Genomic DNA, 22,992 nt, shown 5'->3' with positions numbered 1-22,992 from the left:
AGTGTAATGAGAGTCTGTTAGAGCACTCAGTATTTTCTTTCCTTTCTTTTCTCTTCCTTTCCTTTAAGCTAACATCCTTTTCCTGTGCCTGAGGGAGAAGGCAGTTGATAAAAGCCGAGTTCCTGTTCACAGATAAGTTTAGAAGGCAGGCAAGCTCAGAAGTTCCTTGAGTAAGCTATATTCCTACCACCTCATTTTCCCCCCTGTCAGAGACGTCTGAGCCCCACACAGGAACCAGGCTCACATTGTTCAACAGCCACGGACGTTTCCACAGTAGCTGGGAGGGCCGAAAGCTCTTTCCGCTCTTTGTTACAATTTTTTTTTTTATTTTTTCCTTCCTTCTTCCAACTTTCCAGTTAAAGAATATTGCCGGGGCATTTCTGAAGTAATTCAGGCTGAGCTTCAGAGAAAAGAACAAGAGACAGGTGGAACTGGGGGGGAAGGAGCCCAGGATGCTCGTGAAGCTTTTGCTGGTCTGTAGCACAGTAGGACTGGCACGGCTGGTGGAACACGCAGACCATCATGGAGATCATGATGGTTCCCTGCACAGCTTAAGGGTTCATGAGACCTCTGCCCACCCCCAGAGAACTCCTCTGCCACGCCACGAAGGTTACTGGGAGGCAGAAGGGCTCAGGGAGGATACTCAAGATTACCCTTCAAGTGTGATCTCCTCACATCAGGAAGAGAGAGGGGATTTGGAAGCTGCGAGCCCACAGCCCCGAAATGGGTAAGTACCCCAGCATGTCTGTCTTACACATAACAAGAGTGCAATCCTCTCTGATACTTCTATATTCTGTTGATACAGGACTGCTTCCATTAGAAGCTTCTCATTAAAATACATTAGATTTTAGGGGCCAATCTATATCCAAACAAGACTGGTTTAAATGCTTTAACTACACAAACAGAAAGCTGAATTACCTGTGGAGGTTGAAAACACAGATGGGACCAGCTCTTTGCTTAATCTAGACAGCAGAATGGGGTTAGAGGTGTGCATACACCTGGCAGAGATGAAGCTTCCCAGTTCTGCCAGAAAAAAAAAAACTACCTCTGGCAAAGCAGAATTAGAGGAAGTTAATTTACTGACTGCTTCTTATCATGAACCAATGCTGATTATTTCTGCTGAGCATGGCAAACTTTGCCCATTAGCAGAAGGTGCCTGCCTGCAGACTTGGGCCTTGGAAATGGACAGGGAAAGGTAATGGCAGGATGTTAGCAAAATAAAAATAGCGAGCAGTAAATATAACAAAGTAAGGAATAATGAATAAGTATGAAAATTACTACAAATTTCACACCCTCACCCCCTTCCAAAGGTTTTCATGCCAGCAAAATGATTTTCATGGTAATCTGTAGCAGAAGAGTAGCCATTCTGAGAGTAAAAGGCATGTACTTCACTAGAAATCTTCCCAAACCCTATGATTTGTGTAAGTTTTACAGGGCATGTAAGTAGGTCTCTAAATGTTTAAAATAGATGAAAACCAAGCAGGACAGTGAATGAATCTTTTATAGCCTTGATGGATGGGTACAGCAGAGCCCTGTTCAGGAGAGCTGAAACAGCAGCACACTGAGTGCTGTTCACAGCTCAGTGCTTTAGGATGCCCTGGTATTTTTCCCTTTAAATGCTCTTGAGGAAAGGAAAAAAGTGAGATGGAAAGAGACTATAAAACCTTGCTCATGTCATGCTTCCCTTTCACGCAAACTGAAGAATGCAATCTTGTTTCCAATCTCATCTACATGTAAAATTAAGGCGTCCCTTCTGCATGTAACATGGTGAGTGTATGAAAACCTTGCTGTCTTTCATACTACACCTTCCCAAAAATCTGTACCTCCCCTAACAGCACCAAGGCACTTCCTAAAGCCTGCAAGGCTTCCTGTTGGGTAGTGTTTGATAATGATGTGATCTGTTAATTAACCAACTCCTGGTTAATGCAGTTCAGACATGCTCAAAGGAAGGAAACAGGGCCCAAGGGGTACTCTGGCCTTCCAAGTTACTCTGCAAGGTGGTAATCATCTGACTGCTGATTGAAATACTGAAAACATTCTGAAAACTCCCAGTAGTATGAAAATTCAATGCTGTAAAAAGGTCATCATCATAGGTCAGCAAGATGCTGTAATGCACTGTCCTAATCAGGGTTTCTTCCTTGGCTCTGGAGTTCTGTTCAGCACCAGCTTGTCTAATTCAGCTCAATACCAGCTATGACTCATCCTAATTTCCTCCCAAGGAGAGAAATACTTCCTTCTTTTATGGAGATAGTTGCATACTGAGTCAAATCATAACATTCTTCCTAATTATAAAGCTATGTGGATGACTACAGACAATCCAAATCTAGCCTGGCAGTAGCTTTAAGGTACTTGGTGGTTTTCAGAGCTGTCACACTTACAGCATACAAAAGGCCAGGCAGCTGCTAGGTCTTAGGAAAGAAATTGGAGACTTTGAGAGGAATTATATCTAAAAGTAAAGGGAGAGAGGGTGAACAAGAAGGGACAACACAATTCTTCTTGTAACCACACTCCAAATTCTAAAATGGTTGAAGCAACACACCTTCAGAGCATGAAGTCCTCGTGTGCCTGTCAGCTGCTGTGGCTGCAGTACCTTGCTAGGCACAGACAAGATGTCATGAATCTGGAATTTCCTCCCTACAAGTGTGACACATTCCCTGGAAAAAAAAAAATCAAAAACCAGGGTTTATATCTCTCAGGAGGAGAACAAGAAGAAAAACATCAGAAGTTAAATAGGAATGGAGAGATAAAGGGAAAGAAAGATGTGCCATAAAAAGGTGTGACAGACATGCCAAAAACAGTCCAGGATGGTGGAGAATAGTTTTCTACCAAAATGATGTCTTACATCTAGTTTGCTTTTGAAATAAGAAAATACTTTTTTTGCAGAACTAGGAAAGAAATAAAGTCTATGAAAACTTGGTCTTTGTGACAATGTTTAGACTCTCATGATTTAAAAAAAAAAAGCAGTATGTGTTTTGTTCAACCACTTATTTTCTCTTTGTATTAGGAATAGTGGCAGTTACAAAATATTCTTATATTTTTAAAAAATGTAGAGCGTAGTTTTTTTCAATTGCAGTTATTTGAATAATTGAGACCATCATGACTAAGTACTGCAAGGTATTAATCAGAATCCTCTGGTTTCTGTTTCAACATATGAGATGAATGACTCATTAGATCCCAGTCAAATACCTGGATATGTTATCTTGCTAATTCCTCTAAGAACAATAAGACTTCTCATGTAAGAGTTTTAAAATATAAATCAGTAAGAAGTCACTGGACTTTAGAGGAAGAACTAGGTAACAGTTTAGTATCTCTGCTGTTGCTTGCATCTGAACAAATAGGAGAAGCTCTGGATGTTCAGCTGGACAGGTGTCTGTATGTGTACAAAATCAAAACTATCAAAAGAAGCCAACTTTCCAACGGAAATCAACTTTTATATTGCTTTTCTTCCCAGCAGCTGTGTGGTTGGACTTCAGCTATTTTATTCTACTGCTGAGGTAAATGGATTCACATGTACCCAAAACATTCAGCAGAATTAAAAAGGGAAATTAAGAGACCTGTACATCAGGAACAGTCAGGCTCACAACTCAGATTTCCTGCACTTAGTGCTGTATTTCATTAAAGAAACCAAGACAAATGAAGCATGTAAAAGGCACATGCAGCTCCAACAGCAAAGCCCAAAGCTGCCTGTACCCTCAGTTAGCCTGACCTGTCTGTCAAGTAACACTGTAAACCAGATCACTTAAGCATTCCAAGCTAAAAATAATCTTAGGAAAAAGCAGAGGTTATTTTTAACCTTCCCCTCAGTAACAACACTGACAGAGCCAGTTCCCAGGTGGATGGCTCACCCTGTAAGGGAGAAATGGATGGTGGGGCTGGAATGGGAAGGAGCAAGTACCTACAGCTGGCTTCCCCATCTACCCCAAGTCTCACAGAACTTCTGTTTCCAGAAGTGTAATCATTGCCAAGTAGCCCCTGTTCTGGTTTTGCCCTGCAGCTGGGCAGGTTCATTTTTCTTTCTTTCTTTTTGATCCACAAACATACAGTGTCATCTCCTGGGATTTTTTTTACAACATACCTGCAAACAATGGAAAAACAAAACTAAAAACTTCCCAAACTCTACTGCCTGACCTATTAAACAGGAAAGGCAGAAATCTTCAGCTTAAGTAAATCCTTAATTTCACTAATTTATTTTGAGTTTTGGAGACACAATTCTGTGAAGTCACCCTTGATTAGAGGAAGGTTTCCTGATGTCAGCCAGGTGTGTTGTTAACTCTCTGAAACACTCACCTCTTCCTCTCATTCCACATTAAGCAGCCACAAAGAATCAGGCCAGTTCTAGTGACTACCCAGTGTATCAAAACATGTGTATCCTCCCAAGTGTACACAAGCAGAGAAAACTCAAATCACTTATTCTGAGGAAAGTAAATGTTCAATCTTAATAGCTTATTATTTTTTATCCACTTTTACAGGAAGAATCCATTAATTTAATTAAGACCAGTTCCACAGTGACTCATCTATTTCTTCAAAACAAGGCAGGGACTTTTGTAGGAAGCTTATGGGATACTGAAATTTCCCACCAAAGGGGCACAGAACATACACTTCAAATAAAACAGTTTGGATGAAGTGCAGCTGAAAGTGATCTTTAGCCCTGACATCCTGCAAAGCAGTGGAACAGCCATTGAGTGCTCAACAATAGCTTTGGCAGTGCCAAGTGCATCAACAGAAGCCATGGTTTCCTATCAAAGTTGGGCACTTGGCTCCTTTCAGGACTTCAGGAAATTCTCCAATATCTGGCTGTCATTGAATGGCTCAGCTGCAGGTGGAATAGCTCCCCATCAACCTGCTTGAAGCAAATGACACAGCTCTGTTCCACACAGTGCAGGAGTTATTGAACCCTCTGTGCCCGTGGGACTGATTTGTTTCACAGCTCATTACTGCAAGCTGCAGCAATTAATTTCTTCAGCAGATAGCAAAGGACCTCCTGTTTGAGCACAGCCACAGAATCACTGTCAGCACTATCCCCAGCTGGACCCAACACCTTCCTGCTTGTGCAGTGATCAGTGGGCAGCCCTGAACAAATCTCATGCCCCAAACACAGTCAGGGCGAGCTGCCTGTGCCAGTGGGAAGCTTGGCTTCCCAAGCAGTTTTGACTCCCTGGCATCAGCACAGCAGTGCCAAAGGGTGGCCACTGGCTGTAATTCCTGCTTCCAGATGAAGTCTGACAAAGGAGTGATGAGGCTGTACTAGGGGTGAACTTAAATCTGCAGGAATCAAAGGATAAAATCCAAGTGTAAGCTGCCCTCTCAATGGGCTGTAACGATTCCATTGAGGGGGGATAATAGAAATGAGGTAATGGCTGTGGATGCTCTTGAAGAGGAAAATCCTCTTGCATTTACTTCTCTGAAATTGTTTGTACAGCAGCTGGATTTGGCTCAAAATCAGCTCCCAGTCAAGCCTGCTGTTCCTTGAACTCTTGCTCCCAGTTCAGCACTGCGTTTGCTCTGAAAGTTTTCAGTGCAGTATGGTTTTAGGACATCCTGCAGGACAGGACTACCCCAAAAGTAACAGTTTAACTGTTGGAATACACACTGCATTCAACCTGGGTTACTCAGGACTCTGGAAGATATCCAGCAGTGCATGGAAACCACATATTTGAAACTACCACTGTCACCCTTTTCAGTCCAGTTTAAGATGAACTGCAAATCAATCTGCTCTCTCACCCCAGTGAAAACCAGGGTATTTCATGGGATGAGACAGTGGAAGATCCCAGACCTCGCCTGAGAGGGAGTTCTATTCCCTTTGGGAGTTTTCCTGAGGGAAAGGACAAATACGAGAGTTTCTGCTGTCTGTTTCTAGTACAGGGTTGCTGGCTGCCTGGGAAGAGCTGGAGAATTCAGACAGACCACCAGGCATCACTTGTCTGCTAATTAAAAACCCAGTGGCACACCAGGCTGCTTTGGAGAGGCAGTGCCTTCCCCAACAGCTGAACACCTTCTGTATTCCATAAAATATAAAAAGATACATCTGTCTCAATACTGACATGCACAGTCTTAGTTTAAATTAATTTAAATGTGGTTCTTTATTTCTGTTTTATTGAGGCTGCTTTTTCTTGTCAGTGAGAAATTTACACTGAGGGAAAAACCAACCACAGCTAAAGCCTTATTCTTATATTATTCTTCAATAAATCAGAAGTCATTCTGTACAACTCAGTGGAAAATCACTTGTTTAAACTGAAATAAGCTTTCTACTACCTTTCTATAGCACACTAAGCAGGAATTATTGCTTATCTGGTGCCTTTTGTACTGCATAGGAAAATGTTTTGGTCTTGAAAAGTTTTTTTCACTGTGAGTAGTAGACACAGGCATGGCCAGGCAGGAGTTTTCAAAGTAATTATAGATACTGGCTTCCTTGAGAATAGAAACCTGAGGAAACTGGTGGTGAAGGACAACTCAGTTGGACCAGTACAGCCAAAGTAATAACAAAACTTATGAAAAACATCCCAACATCCTGAATTCCTGAAGCTTTTGTTCAGGCAAAAATTCCACTGACCTAGGAAACATCTCAAATGATGCACTGCAGTGCCAATAAGAGAACGTGTAGCAAAGAGAACTAAAGTGTGTGAGTCCCTCACTGAGCTGGGGAGCATTACTCACACTCACTGACACACTGTAATTGTCTGTATGAAGGAAAGACACTACCCCGTATTCATCTGAGCAGAGTCAATTACTGCAGAGCAGCCATCTAACCTTTTCTCCTGGTTCTGTGGGTTTTATTTTGTTTCCAATGATATAAGGTGGCCCAGCCAAATCCTAGAATCAGAGAAAGATCAGCCCCCCTTTTGTGACATTTCAATGGATCAAATGTAAGAAAAAAAAAATTGTATCAGTTTCTAAACACCTGAAAGATTCAAATAAAAAGAGCTTGAGCTAACCTACATTTGCTGAATCTTATTTAAATACAGAATGCTTTGTCATCAGATATATTTAACCTCAGACATAAGAATACAGTTGCCTCAGAATTAGGCAGAAGTGAATAGATGCATGTGAAGACTCTATTTAATAAGATTAATTCATAATTAGAATGAAGTCTAGAGAAAAAACAACCAACAACCAACATCACAGGCTAGCAAAGAAAATTATTAAAATACTTTTTCCTGGTTTTAAAAAATGGATTAATTTCTTTGCAATGTGAACCAGGAAAAGCCATTGAACAAATGAAACATTTGCAGCCCTGAATTTGCTAGGGTTCCCTCAAGAGCTGCTCTAACTTTCAGCATTTTGATAAACGTTACTGTTCCCCAGATTACAGGGAAGGCTTTTCTGCTCTCCTCACATGAGCAGCTTCTCTCTGTCCCTCTCTCTTCCGGGCAGCAGAAGTTTGCACCAAAGGAAACTGTATTAAAGAGAATAAAAGCAGAGGGTGTTAAGTTGGTTACATATTCAGTGAATGAAGCGACATAGTTACAAACAGGACAATAAAGGCAGCAGCAGAACACAAAGCTGCTGTGTTCCACAAACCAGCTCAAGAAAGAAAGTGCTATTTGTGAAGGAGCAGCTCTTTGAAATTTCACAGCTTGATTCAGAGCCTTTGGTGCCAGAGAAGTCCTGCATGCCTCACTGAACTTTAGATCAAGCCCTTCTCAGTATTTTACATTGCTGCACTTAACATTAAAGAATGACGTATTTTCCTTCAAGGTTAATCCTGTTAAGGAGTATTTTTAGTTACAGATAGCAAGTTTTCCTAAAGGAAGCATTTGACAAGTTGTGCAAAAAATACTGCAATAGAAGTTTCATCTTCGGGCTCATGTATCTATTTGGCAGCTCATTACAGGCCTTATCTACTTACTTGAGGAAAGAATAAACTTTGATAAGTTTTATGGAACCCAAAACCTCTGAAAGCTTTTGTGATTAAAACCACAACATGGTATTACATAGCCCTTCAGCTCCACAAATAAACCTTTAAGATCAAGTGAGAGAGAACCAGTGAATATATAGTAAAGAAAACGTAAAGAACAAGCACTAAAGGATGTTTTGACTGAGAGTCCATCACATTCCCCCTTTATTTCCCACCTCACCTTATTCATTCTGCAGAATACTAGTACAAAGCAGACATCAAGTTGGGATCAACCACTGATTCAGTTTGTGATACAACATAAACCCTTTGTACAATTGGGAAGCCCACCAGGTACTTCCAACACTTATAACGTGTTTTGAAAAGGAATCCTTGTGTTTTCTGTCCTGTTTGTGCACATCCACCTGTGCAATAGAGCAAAAGCACTCACAGTCCCACAGTGCCTCATTCTTGCTCACGCAGGTTGATGCATGTGCACATTTGGCTTTGCTCTATGTGGCTGACATGACTCCAAGGACTTCTTGGGAAGGACCTGCATATGGTGGGAAAAAAAAAAAAAACAGCCCAGATGATGATTCACTGGGTGCGGATTGTTTTCATTAGGAAAGAACAAAACCCTGAAGCCAAAGAATTCTGTTTTAAAAGGAGGTTTCCACACTGAATGCAGACTCCTGCCTGGATCTGGCAGGCACCCTGCTGGCAGGGGCAGGGATCCTGCACCTAGCAACGATACCAGGGAGCTCCAGCAACTGTGCCTGGGCATTTGATTTCCCCAGGAAAAAGTAGGGAGGATTTGAGGGGGGAGAGCCTCTCCCAGCTATGCCTTGCCAAGCGCATGAGAGACGACAGCCCAAAACCAAGCACAAACCAGGTTCCTGTTTTAGAGTTATTGAACTGACACCAAATTATCAGAAAAGTGACACAGCTGTTAAAGCCTGGCAGTGGTAAAGCTGGTAAATTTAGGCATACTTGGGAGGCAGATGTCACCAGAGCATGTGTACTGATCTGCTGGATTTTACTGAGTGGTTTTATACTCTGACACAAGCAGAGTGTTTGAATCTGGAACAGTAATACTTCAATAAAAATTTGAGGATTTGTCTTCTAGTTCAGTCCTGTAAAAACCAAGACATCCATTGATCATAGGCCCAAAATTTCCCCCAGTCACTTGTAAAGGCCTCAAAGCTACAACTCAAGCAAGTTGTTTTGGCTGGAAATCACAACAAAGGCAGCAGCCTCCTTTCGTGTCCTGCCCTCCCAGCACTGCAGCCTTTGCCAGATTCCTGCCCTTGCTTCTAACAGATGAAGTTTTGCTTGCATGAGTGCTTGCTGAAATCTTAATCACATTTTCCCTAAGAAACAGGGGAGCAAAACAGGCAATGGCCCAGCAAGCCTGGTGAACTGTTCCCAGCGAGCCCAGGCTGTCTGCCTTTCCATCCTTTCAGCTTCCTTGCAGCTTCCTCCCCTTCTCCTGGCTGCTGCAGTGCCAGCTTCTGCTTTCGTGCAGGACTCGGTTCCCCATTGTTCCACCAACTCCCTGAGAGAGGCAAACCTTTTCCATATATGCTGATAGTTGGAGATTTAGTTCCTGTATTCCCATTTAAAAATACACTGCCTAAAGTTCAGCTGTTTCCATTATAGTTATTACTTGTCACTTCCTGCCCCTTCTGGCCTTGGATTTAACCATCAAACTTCAGCCAACACTCCACTGCAAAATCTTGACTTTTAAGGAAGAGGCTCACCTACTCTCTGGGATTAATAGGTGCCTATGTAATTTTCACTTGGAAAATTAATTAGACTATTAAAACTCACTTGTCCTTTCTAGAAGCATAAAACTAAAACAACCCTTTTCCCCAAAAAATTATTTTCCTGCAGGTGATGGGAGAAATTATTTTGAAGCTAGCCTACTTCATAAAATCCAATCACTTACTATATTGTCTTGAAGAAGTAATATTTAGGAAGATATTATTAACAGAGTTAATGTTGGATTAAGTTTTCAAAAGCAGTCTGCCTCAACCTGATGAGTCAGTCATATGGCATCTGAAATGGCAACATGCCTAGAAAGGCAATTTGACATTTAAAGTGACATTAACCCACAGGTTATCATGGGTTGGAAATTTCTCCTGCAAAATGAAAGGACTGGAAATGGAACTAATGCATCAAAGTTCAGACAATCAGCCCTTTTGTAACAAACTCAGATAAACATCTCAAATGAAAACAAAGGAATTGGGAGTGGAGGGAGAAGGTAGGAAGCATTTTCCACTTTCCTCATCATACAGCTGGGAAAAAATACAAAAGTAAAAATAAAGGCCTTTCTGCATTTCACTTTTTCTTGGCACTGTTACAGCCAGAGACTTAGAGACCTACTTCAAATCTTTTCCCACGTTTTTCCTCCACTAGGAACTGGTGTTCCTTCACGCAGTCCCGCCTGGTCACATACATAGAAGCCTGCATGAAGGAGAAGTACATTGTCAACTCCCAGCAGCCCTGCCCAAACGGAGCCCCAGACTGCCAGAAGATCATGTAAGTGTCCTAAATAAAACCAGTGAAGAAAACAGAGTTTTCTCTGAAGTATCTAAAAGATGTTTTCAACAGTACTGAAGACTCATCATTATTTCTAGAGGAGTTTAAAACAAATTTCTATCTTACGTGGTAGCCGTGACATTTTGGAATAATGTGTTTAATAATAAAATGCTCTCTACACCTCATAGAATACTATAGAATTCAGGATCAGTCCAAATATGATTGCAAAGGACTTTGTTACAATAAATCTAATGCCTAGACCCTTCCTCTCCAGGTACAGGACAGCTCTGAAGCCAGTCTACCAAGTGAAACAGAAGACTCTGAAGTCTTTGCAGTGGAAATGCTGCCCTGGATTTACTGGCAAGGACTGTGAACAGCGTGGTAAGCAAAGCTGGAGAACAAGTATAGGAATGAATGACTAAATGCCAGGCACAATGGCAAGAAATGAATGTGCCTCATTTTTCTCCTTTTTTTTAGAATTGATGCCTTAGTTTTTTTCAGTCTGCTATGTCCCAAATCACTGATACTTTGAGACAAGAGCAGTTATACTTAGCTGCAATTAATAGTTAAATAGCATTAGCTAATTATTCTTCTGTTAATAGCACCTTTGTAATATTTACACATGAAGAAAGGTATTAATTTGCTGGAAAGCCTGTCAGGTGTGCATCTTAGACAAGTCCATCTAGGAATGCCTAATTCCAGGTAGAAATTGGTGACATCAGAAAGCCACACTTGTGTGTGAAATGCCCTTATGGTCAGTTCACAGGATGAAATCATGAGCTGGAAATCACAAGGTGTCCAAGTTCAGAGGAGAGGGCAGCCCTCACTCTGCAGTCTGCACTGTTCCTCCTCTCTGCTTACCCTGGCTGCAAAGGCACTGGCTCCTCGGGCAGGGAGCAGCTCTACAGCACAGGCAGGAACAGTGCCCAGCCTGTAAGCTCCAGGAGAGCTCCAGGAACAGCCTTTAGAGTGAACTACTGTAGCCCATTGCACTGGTGAATAAAGCAGTGGGGGAAGCAGCTTGAGGGAGGGGATTTTGCCCCTCTACTCTGTCCTCCTGAGACTCCACCTGGAGTCCTGCATCCAGCTCTGGGGTCCCCACCTTAAGGACATGGACCTGGAGTGAGTCCAGGAGCACCTCTGCTATGGATGCAGGCTGAGTGAGCTGGGCTGCTCAGCCTGGGGAAAAAAAGGCTTCAACAAGTCCTCAGAGCACCCTCCAGTACCTAATGGGCTACAAGAGAGATGGAGAGGGACCTTTCACAAGGGCATGTAGTGGTAAGACCAGGGGAAATGGCTTCAAACTGAAATAGGGCAGGTTTAGTTTAGGTATTAGGAAGAAATACTTTGCTGTGAGGGTGGTGAGGCACTGGAACAGGTCTCCCAGAGAAACTGTGGGTGCCCCATCTTTGGAAGTGTGCAAGGCAGGTTGGATGGGTCTCTGAGCAGCCTGGTCTAGTGGCCTCACTGCCATGGTGAGAGGGTGGGAATTACATGGTTTTTAAGGCCTCTTCTAACCCAAACCATTCTATGATTCTGTGATCTGTGCAGCTGCTAATAAAGAGAGAGGGGAGAGAGTGTGGTTTAAAAACTGAATGGTGGTTTAAAAATGGCATTGGCAAGATTTAGCAAATAATACTCAAAAAGCAGAATTTAAACAGATTTAAGAATTTAAATGGAATTAAGAGAATTTAAATGAATAAAAGGTAATTCCCTCTAGCAATTAAGTCAACCATAACAATAAAGGCAAACACATGTCTGAAAATGTTTCCACAACCTACATCTAACTTACCTTCAGACTCCACAGATAAAAATCTCTGTAGGTTTAGCTTTTCTTCACAGATAGCTTTCATTTGTGGGTTGATCTCTCAGTGAACTTCACTCATAATATTGGAAAGATATTACCAAATGCAGTGCAACTATTTTAGTCTCTCTGTTGTTACACTCATTGACCAAAACCAGCTCCTCCATCAGTATCTTCTCATTTGTACAGCATCATTGACTGCTGCTGCCACCAGAATGTTCAGGTAACTGGAACAAGGAAGAGGAATCTCTAGATGGGACCCCAGAAAAGAAAAAAAGCCCCATTTATTTGCAACAGACTAATTTCTTATGAGCAAATCTTGGCATGAGTTAAAAATCCCCACACCACACCATATAGCACTGCCATGCAAGCAATGTTGTTTGCCAGGGCAAGGAAAGTAAGTTCTCCATAGAAGGTTCTCTTTCCCCAGGAAGCCTGTCTCCACACCATTTACAAAACACATGAAATTCCTGTGGGGTCTTGCTAAACTGCAGTTTCTGCATCTAAAACATTTTCACAGCTGTATCATATCTCAATTGCAGATCCTAATTTTATTCTGGTGCCAGGAACTGAAACTGAAGGACAAGAAGAAGAGTTCTCAAACCACAGTATGTGCTTGAAGTTATTTTCTTTGTCGTCCTTTTACCTCTCTGTCACTGAGCAGGAGAAGAAAAGAGAAAAAAAGATTTGAAGCTGTAATTTTAAAGTGATAAGCTACTGACAAACTCTCTAGTGAAAGCATTCTCTGGGAAAGCTTTGAAACAACACATTTATTGACTTAAATGAGGGCTTTTGCTGTAACACTCTGTGAATATTCATAACAAAGCATCCCAAAGTTTCAAAGCTGTTTGGTCAACAGGGGTTGCCAGCTGGTGCAGAGCCTTACCCCTTTCAGTGGCATGGAGGTTAACCCCTTGTTCTGCAGTGGGTTCACAGGAGAGCACACCATGCTCACAAAAATGTACCAGAAAAGCAATCCACTGAAAATGCTATTTTAGAACGGCCCCCCAGTAGCTCTGAGATTACAATTACATTTGTATCTCAGGCACTCCACCCTACCACGTGTAAGTACCACGAAGGACCCTCCTTTACCACCTGGTGTGGCCTGCAGTGCTATGAAATGCCTTTCAGTAATTAGCTTCAGGGAAGTATTGCACACTTTTAAATCTACAGCACAAATCAAAAAGTATTTATTTAGAAAAACACCAGTTAAAGGGCCTCTCCATGAGTCAGCTCTCACACACACTGTGGTCCTGATTCCTCAGTGGAATGTCTCAATTGCTCTTTCATCCCCTCCTTTTATTCCAGGCTGTTAAACCTTGCCATCCTTTTAGTCAATGGCTTGAAAAGAGTTAGTATTCCAAAACATTTTTATGGCATGGGGAAATTTCTAATTAAGAGTATTTTATTGCCATCATGGCTGTTGTAGCTGAAATTCTCTGCAAATATTTGAATATATTAGGTTTCCATCACTGTCGGAAAAAATCCTTGCAGACAAACTGCAATTTAAGGTGCCAGAAATCAACAGACCCCCTAAATATCAGTGCAAAATTTTCAGAATGAAAACCAGACAGGTGTTCTCAGAGGTTTTGCATGAATACCTGTCACCTGGTCGCTGCACCCTGTTGCATGACTTTGTTTTTCTAATCTTGTGACTAGTGTCAACATCAGTGGATTCAAGAGAAATGTTCCAAGTCATTCAGAATCATGAGGCTTTACTGGATGATCTTCAAAGTGATATTCATCAAGCAGCCAGCACCTTAGGTGACTTACAGAGACTATTTGAGAACAACGGTACAAGCATGGTGTTAGAAGTGAACGAGAGCAATTCAGGTGAGAGGTCTGATGCAGAATTATCAGCCCATGACAGGCCCTGTGAAACCACACAAATCAGAAAGAAAATGTGAAAGCAAAAATACCCTGATATTCCTTGGTCTGCTGGTTGCTTCTACAGAGAGATAAAATGGGTGCAATCCCAATGCAAATTAATCAACCAAAGAGTAACTTGAAATGGGAAATGAGAGGAAAGGCACAGAATATGCCTTAATCACAGAATAAAGAGGTTGCTTATATTTAAAATTTGTTAACTTTACTATTCTGTTTCTATGGCTTCTTCTTTTTTGTGGGGATGCAGAGTTCAGATCTGTTCTTTTTCCATACTTATGATGTACACTCTGATGTGTGGAATAGCACACTGGTGTTACATGAAAAAATGAAACATTTGACCCATCTCTGGAAGATTGTTTCTGCCATACACAGGAGTAGGAAAAAAAGAGCTGCTGAAATTTAACCTACCATAGTGAGCCACTGGCTTGCAGAAACATTTTCTAATGATACAGACTACACAGTACTCAGTGAACTTCAAGGCACTCGAGTTTAAACTGCAAAGTTAGAAACTGAGCCTCAGTATAATTCTCATATACAACAGATACCTCACAGATTTTTCAAGTTATTTACTCCTGACCTGGAATATTCAGCTGTTAAGATGCTGTATAACCCTATGGAGTTGAAAGCATGAGAAAACATCATTATGACACAGTCAAAAAAGGAAGAGCCCACTAACTAAGAACTGTTAAAAAAACGGACAGTTATGGCCACTGGAAAAAACACCTGTACACAGGTTTCAAAAAAGCATTATTTTTAAGATAAATGGGGAAATCAATACATATCCAAGTTATTTTCTGTGCAGTCTTAGACACCATGTGCTTCATTGTAACCTTGATTTAACAATAGGCTATTTTTGCAATTGTTGAAATTTATCATGAGGTCAGATTCTGGAGAGTAAGACAGCAACTACTATAGAAAAATGAACACTTGAGTTAACCTGGGGAAGAATTCCAAAAGCAGAATTTAAATTTAATTTTTTTTTTCTAATTGTATTAACAGATCATCAGGAAAGACTTCTGCAGCAAGTTTTGTTTCCTCATGTGGAGAATTTTCTAAGGAAACAGTTTAATCCAGTGTGGGCAAGCTTCAACAAAAGCTTACAGAACCTCTCCAACATAGTAAGAAATCTGTCCCATGATGTGGAGGCCAACAAGAAAAGCATAGAAAGATTCCAAGAAAGCACTGTGCCCAAGAAGGAATTCCAGGAGCTGGGAACTAAATTTGAATCAAAAGTCCAAGAAAACATAGTGAAAGTTGACCAGGCAAAAAGAGATATAGAGAACAAAGTGCACATGCAGCAGGCTAATATTCACTATAATCTCAGCATGATCAAGGCAGATACTGACACAAGACTCAAGAAGCTTCATAAGATACAGCAGTCCCATTTCTTAGCTTTGAACAACAGCATAGCAGACATGAGACAAGAGCAAAACCTTCTTGAAAATAAATTGGAAGCTTTGAAAAAAAATTTAACAGAACTCTCTTTGCATCATGGTCCTAAAGATGAAAACAGCCAGTTAACCATGAAACATATGAATGAAATACTATCAGGGCATGCCAAGCAGCTTAAAGAACTTTACATGGAGTCAGATGTGGCCTTTCAGAATATTGCCGTTTTAGAGAGGTGGTTTAAGGAGTTAAAGAAAAACATCTCCAAGTACAGGCCAGAAGATCTTACAATAACTTTAGCTGAGAAATCAGTTGTTATGGAAGAAAACAACGCAGCAATGGAAAGGCAGATATCAGAGCTCAACTACACTCTCTCAAACCTTCAGGAAAACTACTCAGATCTGCTGCGGTACATGGAGGAATGCAATTGCCAGAGAGTATCTACTGACACCGATGTACTGGAGGAAGATGCAAGGAATAGCACTTATTCCCTTGAAGATACCCCGTCAAAGGATATGAAGCACTTGGAGGCAGTTTTCAGAGATTTCTTCAAGAGTGAAATTGAAGAGCTCTCCTCAGCTCTTCCATCCATCCATCTGTCTCTTAACCTCCGTCAAGAAGAGAACAGACAGCTTCAGTCACAGGTTATGGCTTTCTCAGAAGACATGGGCTTGCTGAAGAGCAAAGATGAAGAAATTCATCGGCACATCAAGTATCTCAACAGCTCTTTTAGCTCTCTTTTGAAAGATGCAATGCGGCACGAAGAAGCATTGGAGGCTTTACTGAGACATGAATTTCTGGATGTCTTTTTTGAAGATGATTTTAGTAGCCTAATACCATCAGTATTTCAGCTGCAAGAATCTCTCAGACACTTTTCAGATAAACTGCAAGAACAAAATATGACTTTAGAATCTCTCAGGAAGAGATTTCATCCCTTGGAGAGAAGTCACCAGAATAATCATGATGCTCACTTGCCTCCTAAGCACCCCGAGGAGGAAACACAAACCTCCTCTACTCTACACGAAGTCAGCAGTCAACGCAGTGTCATAGAACACATGGAACCTAACTATGAGGCTGCCAAAGATGACTCCTTGGAGAGCTCAGCTTACAATGATATCATGACTCTGAAGCATGATATCAAACATCTGAGCCTGGCAATCAAGAGGCATGAATCCAGAGGTGACATAAGTCTCTGCTGCAATCATACAATAGCAAATGTAATTGAGCCACTCAACGTTTCTGTAGAAATTCTCTCTGCAGATTTAGCAACCATCAAGCGGAATCTGGAGGAACATCTGGTGACTTTCAAAAAACTGTTTGGAAGTAATGAAGAATTAGGTGCCTCAAATATAAGTCTGGATGTTACTAAGATTCAGTCAATGCTGCAGAAAAAAGGGAGGAGGCAACAGAAAGGTCAAGACAAGCAAAGAGACAAGAAAAGGTCTGAGAAGCACAGAGAAAATACACAAATAAGCGGAAGAAGTACAGGGCAGACAGAATTTGTGGAAAAAGGTGTGTTCTTTTCTTTCACTTGCTCATGTACAGGTCTAGCTTCTTTTTAGGCCCTGATGCAAGTTCCATACACAGAGATATTAGTATTAGTTATAAGAACTATCAGGTATCTTGTGGGATGCTAGAGGGAGAAATTCTGACATTACTTACATCCTCCCCCTGCACCAGTTTAAATAGAGAAAAAAAAGCAGTTTGAGTGAGAACCATGCAGATATTCTGCTGTATTGTGGTTAAGACCAATAAAATAACTGCTATAGCTGCTAGGAAATTGGTCTTGAACTAATTCAACTTGAGGTGTTCAGAAGACAAATTTTGTTTGTAGATCCTCATGTTAGTGCAGTAGCACTCTTCTCTTTGGAAGCTGATGTGGAATGCTTCCTTTCCCCTGTTACTTTGTTACTTGGCTCTGGGAGGAGCGCACTCAAAGCACCAAGTCCTTCTCAAGACAGACAGATGCATTAAATGAACTGCTATAATTTACACAGGAAATTATGGAACAGGCAGTACTGACCAGAGAGCACATTCTCTCTCTCTTACAACCAAGCTTCAGAGACAAGTTTCCAGCTTATACTTCACTGGGACTGGCCAGTTCCCTTTCCCTATAAGCATGTGACCATAAGCACCTGGTAATTACAAACACCACAACTTTAACATTGGCTTTTATGATTGCAGCCCTTGCTATAGACAAAGGGCAAAAATCAGCCCCTTTAGGCAGATGTGCTGCAAAACTGTAGTTAAGATGAATAAGCAGAAAACATATTCTTAACTGATTTAGTAAGAGAGTGCTATTTTTTCTCCCCCTGGGTGGTCCCAGCGTTCCACTTCTCCTAGAGTTCCAGGGAATCATTTGATCTACTTCAGTGCACATAACCATTTCCAGTGTCTAGCTTTGCAAAGAAGCATATAAAAATCAGGCTTGATAGGGATTCACCTTATCTCCCATCCTGATGATCCTGGGGAGAGAAGAGTGCTCACTGACTGCTAAAATCCTGTTCCTCTTTCTTTTTCAGACTCATTGGTGGCATTCCACGTGGGATTCTCAGAAAGAAAGGATAAAGAAAAAACTGTGAGGTTTAATGAAACATACCTCAATTATGGAAACAGCTATTTCTCTGAACATGGCCACTTCAAAGCACCACACAAAGGTGTCTACCTGTTCGTCATCTCTGTGGAGTTCAGCTCAGGACCAGCACTGGGACAACTCTCCTTCAGCCGTGGGTACAAAAGAACTCTCTCAAGCAGTCAGAGGAAAACCCCACATGGAAACACCATGACTACATTTGCTTTAGCAGAAATGGAGAAGGGGGAGACAGTGTGCTTTGAATTGCTGCAAGGCTCTGTAGTGAAGCGAAGCCCGCCTGGGACAACTATGGGTGGATTCCTAATATCTAAAACTTGAATAGTGACATTTATGTTTTATTAATCTCCTTCCATAGATGCAATGGATGCATTCACTATTGCTTCATCTGTGATGTATTCAATGCTACTGCATGTGTTTAAACATAGCACTACCCTAGGTTTGTCTTCATGCTTCTTTTCTGAAGTGTTTGGCTTTTGATTAGTTGCTTATGAGCAGCAATGGGATTTTCTTTCAAGTGAAAAGCTAATGGTTTGGACTCCAGATGTATCAGCACACACATTCCCAAATCCTTCCAATGTGAGAACTGCACATAAATGTTTTGTGGGACTTCACTTTTAACACAAATTTCTCCTTCCCCATGGCAAAAGAATATCCTCTCATGACAAATACCCCCAGTCAGTGGCAAGGAAAAGATTTTAGGTAGGACTGCACACTCTCATGTTATGTGGATGGACCTTAAAACCCAGAAGCCAGGGCAATTTTACCTTTTAGTTCTCTGTGGACCACAGACTATCTTGGAAACTTCTGCAACTCACTCCAATGTTTCAGTCTGTGCACAACAGGAACACTAGAAGAAATCCATCAAACCCAGTAAAATTCACTCCATTGCCAGTATTTGCAAGCAAGGATCTCCTAAATGGTCCAGTCTTTGTTTCTTGGCCTGTGAGGTATTTCAACTACAGTGCAAAAATTTAAAGCATTGTCAAGATGAATTACATTTACATTTAGACACTAGGAAAATATCAACAATATTTTAGAAGTATTAGCAAAAACACAGTTTATTTCTAAAGTCAATCCTAGAGATTATCATGAATTCAGCCCAGAGTTCAGTATTTAGTAAATATTTTAAAACCAAGCAAGCAAACCCAAAATCAAAAGGTCAAAAGGCAAGCTCATTGGTCTGTTGTCACTGCTGAATATAAATTTGTGATGAGAGTAAATCAAAGAGTAGAACTTCTGAAATGTAGAGGGTTTTTTATTTCCAAAACTTCAAAGTGACCATGCCTGGTCATGTCTTAAACTTTTCTTTTGTCAAATAAAACTTCCCAAAGACTTACACTTTAAAGAAGTTCAAGTATTGTGGTATTTTTATCTATCCTAATACCTTACATAGCAATATTAAAACAATTAAATTTGCCAAAATGAAATGCACTTTAAAATTACTAGTATTTTTGATGAACATATAAATTAATATGCAAATTACACCATTTTGAGGTAGCATTTTTTAACTAATCTATTCTGCTGCTAAGAATTTTCTCCCTACCTACCTGTATTCTAAGCAATACTAACCTATCATTAATTGTTAAAAACCCCCAAAACACCGGTACCAACACACAATGCACTTAAAGCAACAGTCTGACAAGCAGACAATACCTATCTTTTGAAATAAAGCTACAAAGCAATTTCAGCTACTGACTTGCTGAGAAGATAGTTTTCTCTATCCTGAAAAATCCTAGAAAACTAACAACAAAAAATGCTCCTTATCTCCTCCTGGCCAGTGCTGATTTCCACAGGAGATGCCCAGGCCAGGTGTTTCTGTCTTTCTAGCAGGGAGCCATGGCTCCCACTGCTCTGCTGCAGGCAGCACTAAGTGCCTGCAAACTCAGTGTCATTTCCTGTCCCACTTTTGCTCAAAATATCTGAGGGAAGAAAGAAGAATAAAATTGAAAGGGTGAAAATAAAGAAAACCATCAAATTGTAAGATTAGGTCCTTTCAGTACAAACCTACCACCCTGGAGTGACTCAGATGGGTTTTTAGCAGTGTTCCTCCAATTCCTGATTTTTGTGGTGGCAGCATTCTGCAGAGCCAGGCCAAGTGTGCTGCCCAGGGCAGGGTGGTTCAAGGAACACCTCATCTTCAGTGCACACCAATTCTGCACCCACCAGCCAAGTCCCAAAAACAAGCACCACTGGGGAATATGTGCATGTTACATATGGGGGATAGGGTACACATATGTATTTCAGAACACTTTGTTTTTAAAGCTTTGACAGAAAGCTTCAACTGGAATGAAAACCACATGGAAATGGACACAGGAGGTAGCAGAGAGCATTGCAGTTCATCCAGTCAGGTTTTGTGTCCTTCCTTGTGTTTATCAGAGTATCTTTGTTGAAGAATACTCCAGATTAATTCAGAGAACACTGACTCCAGAGTGAACAAAATGTTCATTTAAAGATGTTTTTGTATTCTAAAGATGTCTTCAAATATGTGCCTAAGTTAACCACCTGCACATACAAAGAAAACACACTTCACTGAAAGACTAATTTTTATGGGGCAAAAAATGAATGAAAGAGAATGGAATAAATCACTCTGCTGCCTGCTTAACCCAGGAAGACTGACTTCCTCCTCAAGCAACAAGAGAACAATGATTAATCTCCTGGGCTGTGGTTTTGTTGGTTCAAAGCAATAAACCAGCTTTATAATAAGCCTCCATCTATACCACTCCTGCATTTTTTTTGTGGGATGGTTGTTTGGCCTTTTCTATTAGATCAACATAGCCACACCACTATGACCTGTATTTTTAGGCAAACTAGGAAAATCAACTTAATTAAGATAATTAAAAATAAAGCTATTGGTTGGCTCAGTGTATTTAGGAGAATTTCCAAACATGAAAAACAACCTGAAGCTGACCATAGGCTCTGGGAAGAGTTGTCTGTAACAGCTTCAGTTTCCCTCACAGCAGACTGACTAGACTAATGTGCCTGATGGCCAGGCAGCAATAGGCACAGAAACGTGTGCTCACTCCAGGATACAGATATATGTAATGTTAATCTGACACTCATATTCAAAAATAAAAGCTTCCAGCAGCTTTTAGTGCTTCCTAGAAACCTGCCAGAAAACATTGCCACTGCCTCAAGTTTCTGTATTTCCAGATCAAGGCACCAAACTTTGTAATAAGGTAGAAAGTTGTGCATCTTAGTGCCTTCATGGAATTATTTTGTTACTGATCTGCTACATTATGAATTTCAGTATCTTACTATACATTTTAAAATTAAAGTCTCCTAATGTTTTTTGTTTCCTTTTCCATTAATAAGACAATCTCCTCATTGTACTCCAAATTCAAATACCAACTGAGTCGTGTATAAACAATTTTACTTCCTATAGATCCAGCAATGCCTGAATTCTGCAGGTAATACCCACATCAAGGCAGAGCCTGAAGCCCAAGGAGGTGTCCCCATGAAGCACTCAGGAGGTGGTCATCTCACAGCAGTGCTCCTTTCTGAGCTCACATTCACAGCTGACACTGATCTACTGCATTCACATCAGTGAGGAAGACCAAAGTGTTCCAGGGAAAGGTGAAGATAAAACTGCAGAAGGAATTAAAGAAATTAATAGAATTAAATCTGATCTTTTCTGAATTTAGTGTTACTTCTGCTATTTATTTAAAAGTTCGTGATTCAGTTTGCTAAATACTTGATTTACTTTTCGGTGTGCCCACAAAACATGCATGTGCAGTGTTGACACATTTCACTGGATACTGCTGTTTCACCTCTTAGATACTGATGCCAACTCATCAGTAAGGTATTTTATACAGTGGTCAAACACACCCATTTATAACGGAGCATTTGGTATTTAATACTAGCAGGCAGTAGAACTTATTTTTACGTCTCAAACTCTCCAGTTTCTTTCCCAAATCCTTTCTTTAGGACACAGCACCACCGTGTGGTCCTGTCTCGAAGCATCACCGAGAGAAAAGGCTGCTCAATAAACACGGACAGGTGCAAACACTCATCCACAATTTCCATCATGTCCTCCTGCAACGTTAACATGAAATCCCAGTGAAGACATTCCATTCCACAATAGCCACAACCACAGGAAAAAGGTTTACTTGGCCAAGATACTAATTTAAGGAGACCAAATCTTTGTGCAGTCTAATTTCCTGGTATTATGTGTTAAAGGACAGAAAGGTTTGAAACTATATTGCTGATCTTTCCACTGCACTTTCCAGAACTATGCTGCAAGAATTTAACACTTGATTGTATAGGGAAAACAAAACGAGGCTTATAATTATAATATATTGGTAACAGTTTTTATGGTGTTCAGCTACTTTCTAGCTACTGTAAAAAATATGTATTTAAATTTAAGATTATTCCTGATTAAATGCAAAAAGAGAACAGAAACTGATCTTACTTCTTTCTCCTTGTAAACTAAAGGTGGATTCTGTGGAGAGTAGAAGCCAATGCATTTCTGCAATGAGAAAACAAATTCTGGCTCTCTCTTCATAGTACTCACAGGTGAGATAGCCCCTTGACTGGTCTTCATTTGCTTGAATCATAAAAACCAGAGTAAACTTAGCAGGATATACAGAAGCACCTGCATATTTTTGCAACAAGCAGTATATACACATTTAAACTCAAATATCTTAATTTGGATACTATTACACACCAAGAATGTTGTACACGGAGGGAACAAAAAGCAATTACAAAATTCCCCATCCCTTTATTTTTTCTGTTTTTACCTGGTAAGCTTGAGGCAAATTTATATGGATAAAACCAACATGTAGGGAACTTGCATATGTTCAAACAAAAGTATTATTTGATTTTGACTTGCTTTTGGCTTTGCCGTAACACAGGGATAAAAATCAGGAGAAGGAAACACTGTTTTTTACTGTTGCACCCAAATTTAAATATTGTGCAAGGAATAAAGAGCTTGAACTTAGAGAGCACCAA

General features: G+C 40.7%; 1 protein-coding gene across 5 annotated transcripts; it reads left to right on the top strand.

Annotated features, from left to right (window-relative positions):
- Positions 1 to 113: 113 nt before the first annotated feature.
- Positions 114 to 21,681, top strand: MMRN2 (multimerin 2). 5 transcript variants are annotated; one of them, XM_064430099.1, is made up of 8 exons: positions 114 to 727; positions 10,250 to 10,372; positions 10,647 to 10,753; positions 12,719 to 12,784; positions 13,836 to 14,009; positions 15,063 to 16,964; positions 17,975 to 18,178; positions 21,428 to 21,681. In XM_064430099.1, the coding sequence occupies exons 1-8, from the start codon at positions 453 to 455 to the stop codon at positions 21,454 to 21,456; spliced, it is 2,880 nt and encodes a 959-aa protein (XP_064286169.1). In that variant the 5' UTR covers positions 114 to 452; the 3' UTR covers positions 21,457 to 21,681. The 5 variants fall into 5 exon arrangements, 4 of the variants coding, with proteins under 4 accessions (XP_064286169.1, XP_064286168.1, XP_064286170.1 ...); XR_010367154.1 differs by having other exon boundaries at positions 115 to 727; positions 17,975 to 18,481; XM_064430098.1 differs by lacking the exon at positions 21,428 to 21,681 and having other exon boundaries at positions 115 to 727; positions 17,975 to 21,026.
- Positions 21,682 to 22,992: the final 1,311 nt, after the last annotated feature.

This window comes from Passer domesticus, chromosome 8 (assembly GCF_036417665.1).
Source record: "Passer domesticus isolate bPasDom1 chromosome 8, bPasDom1.hap1, whole genome shotgun sequence".
NCBI lineage: Eukaryota > Metazoa > Chordata > Aves > Passeriformes > Passeridae > Passer > Passer domesticus.
This window is presented reverse-complemented; position numbering and strand designations above follow the sequence as displayed.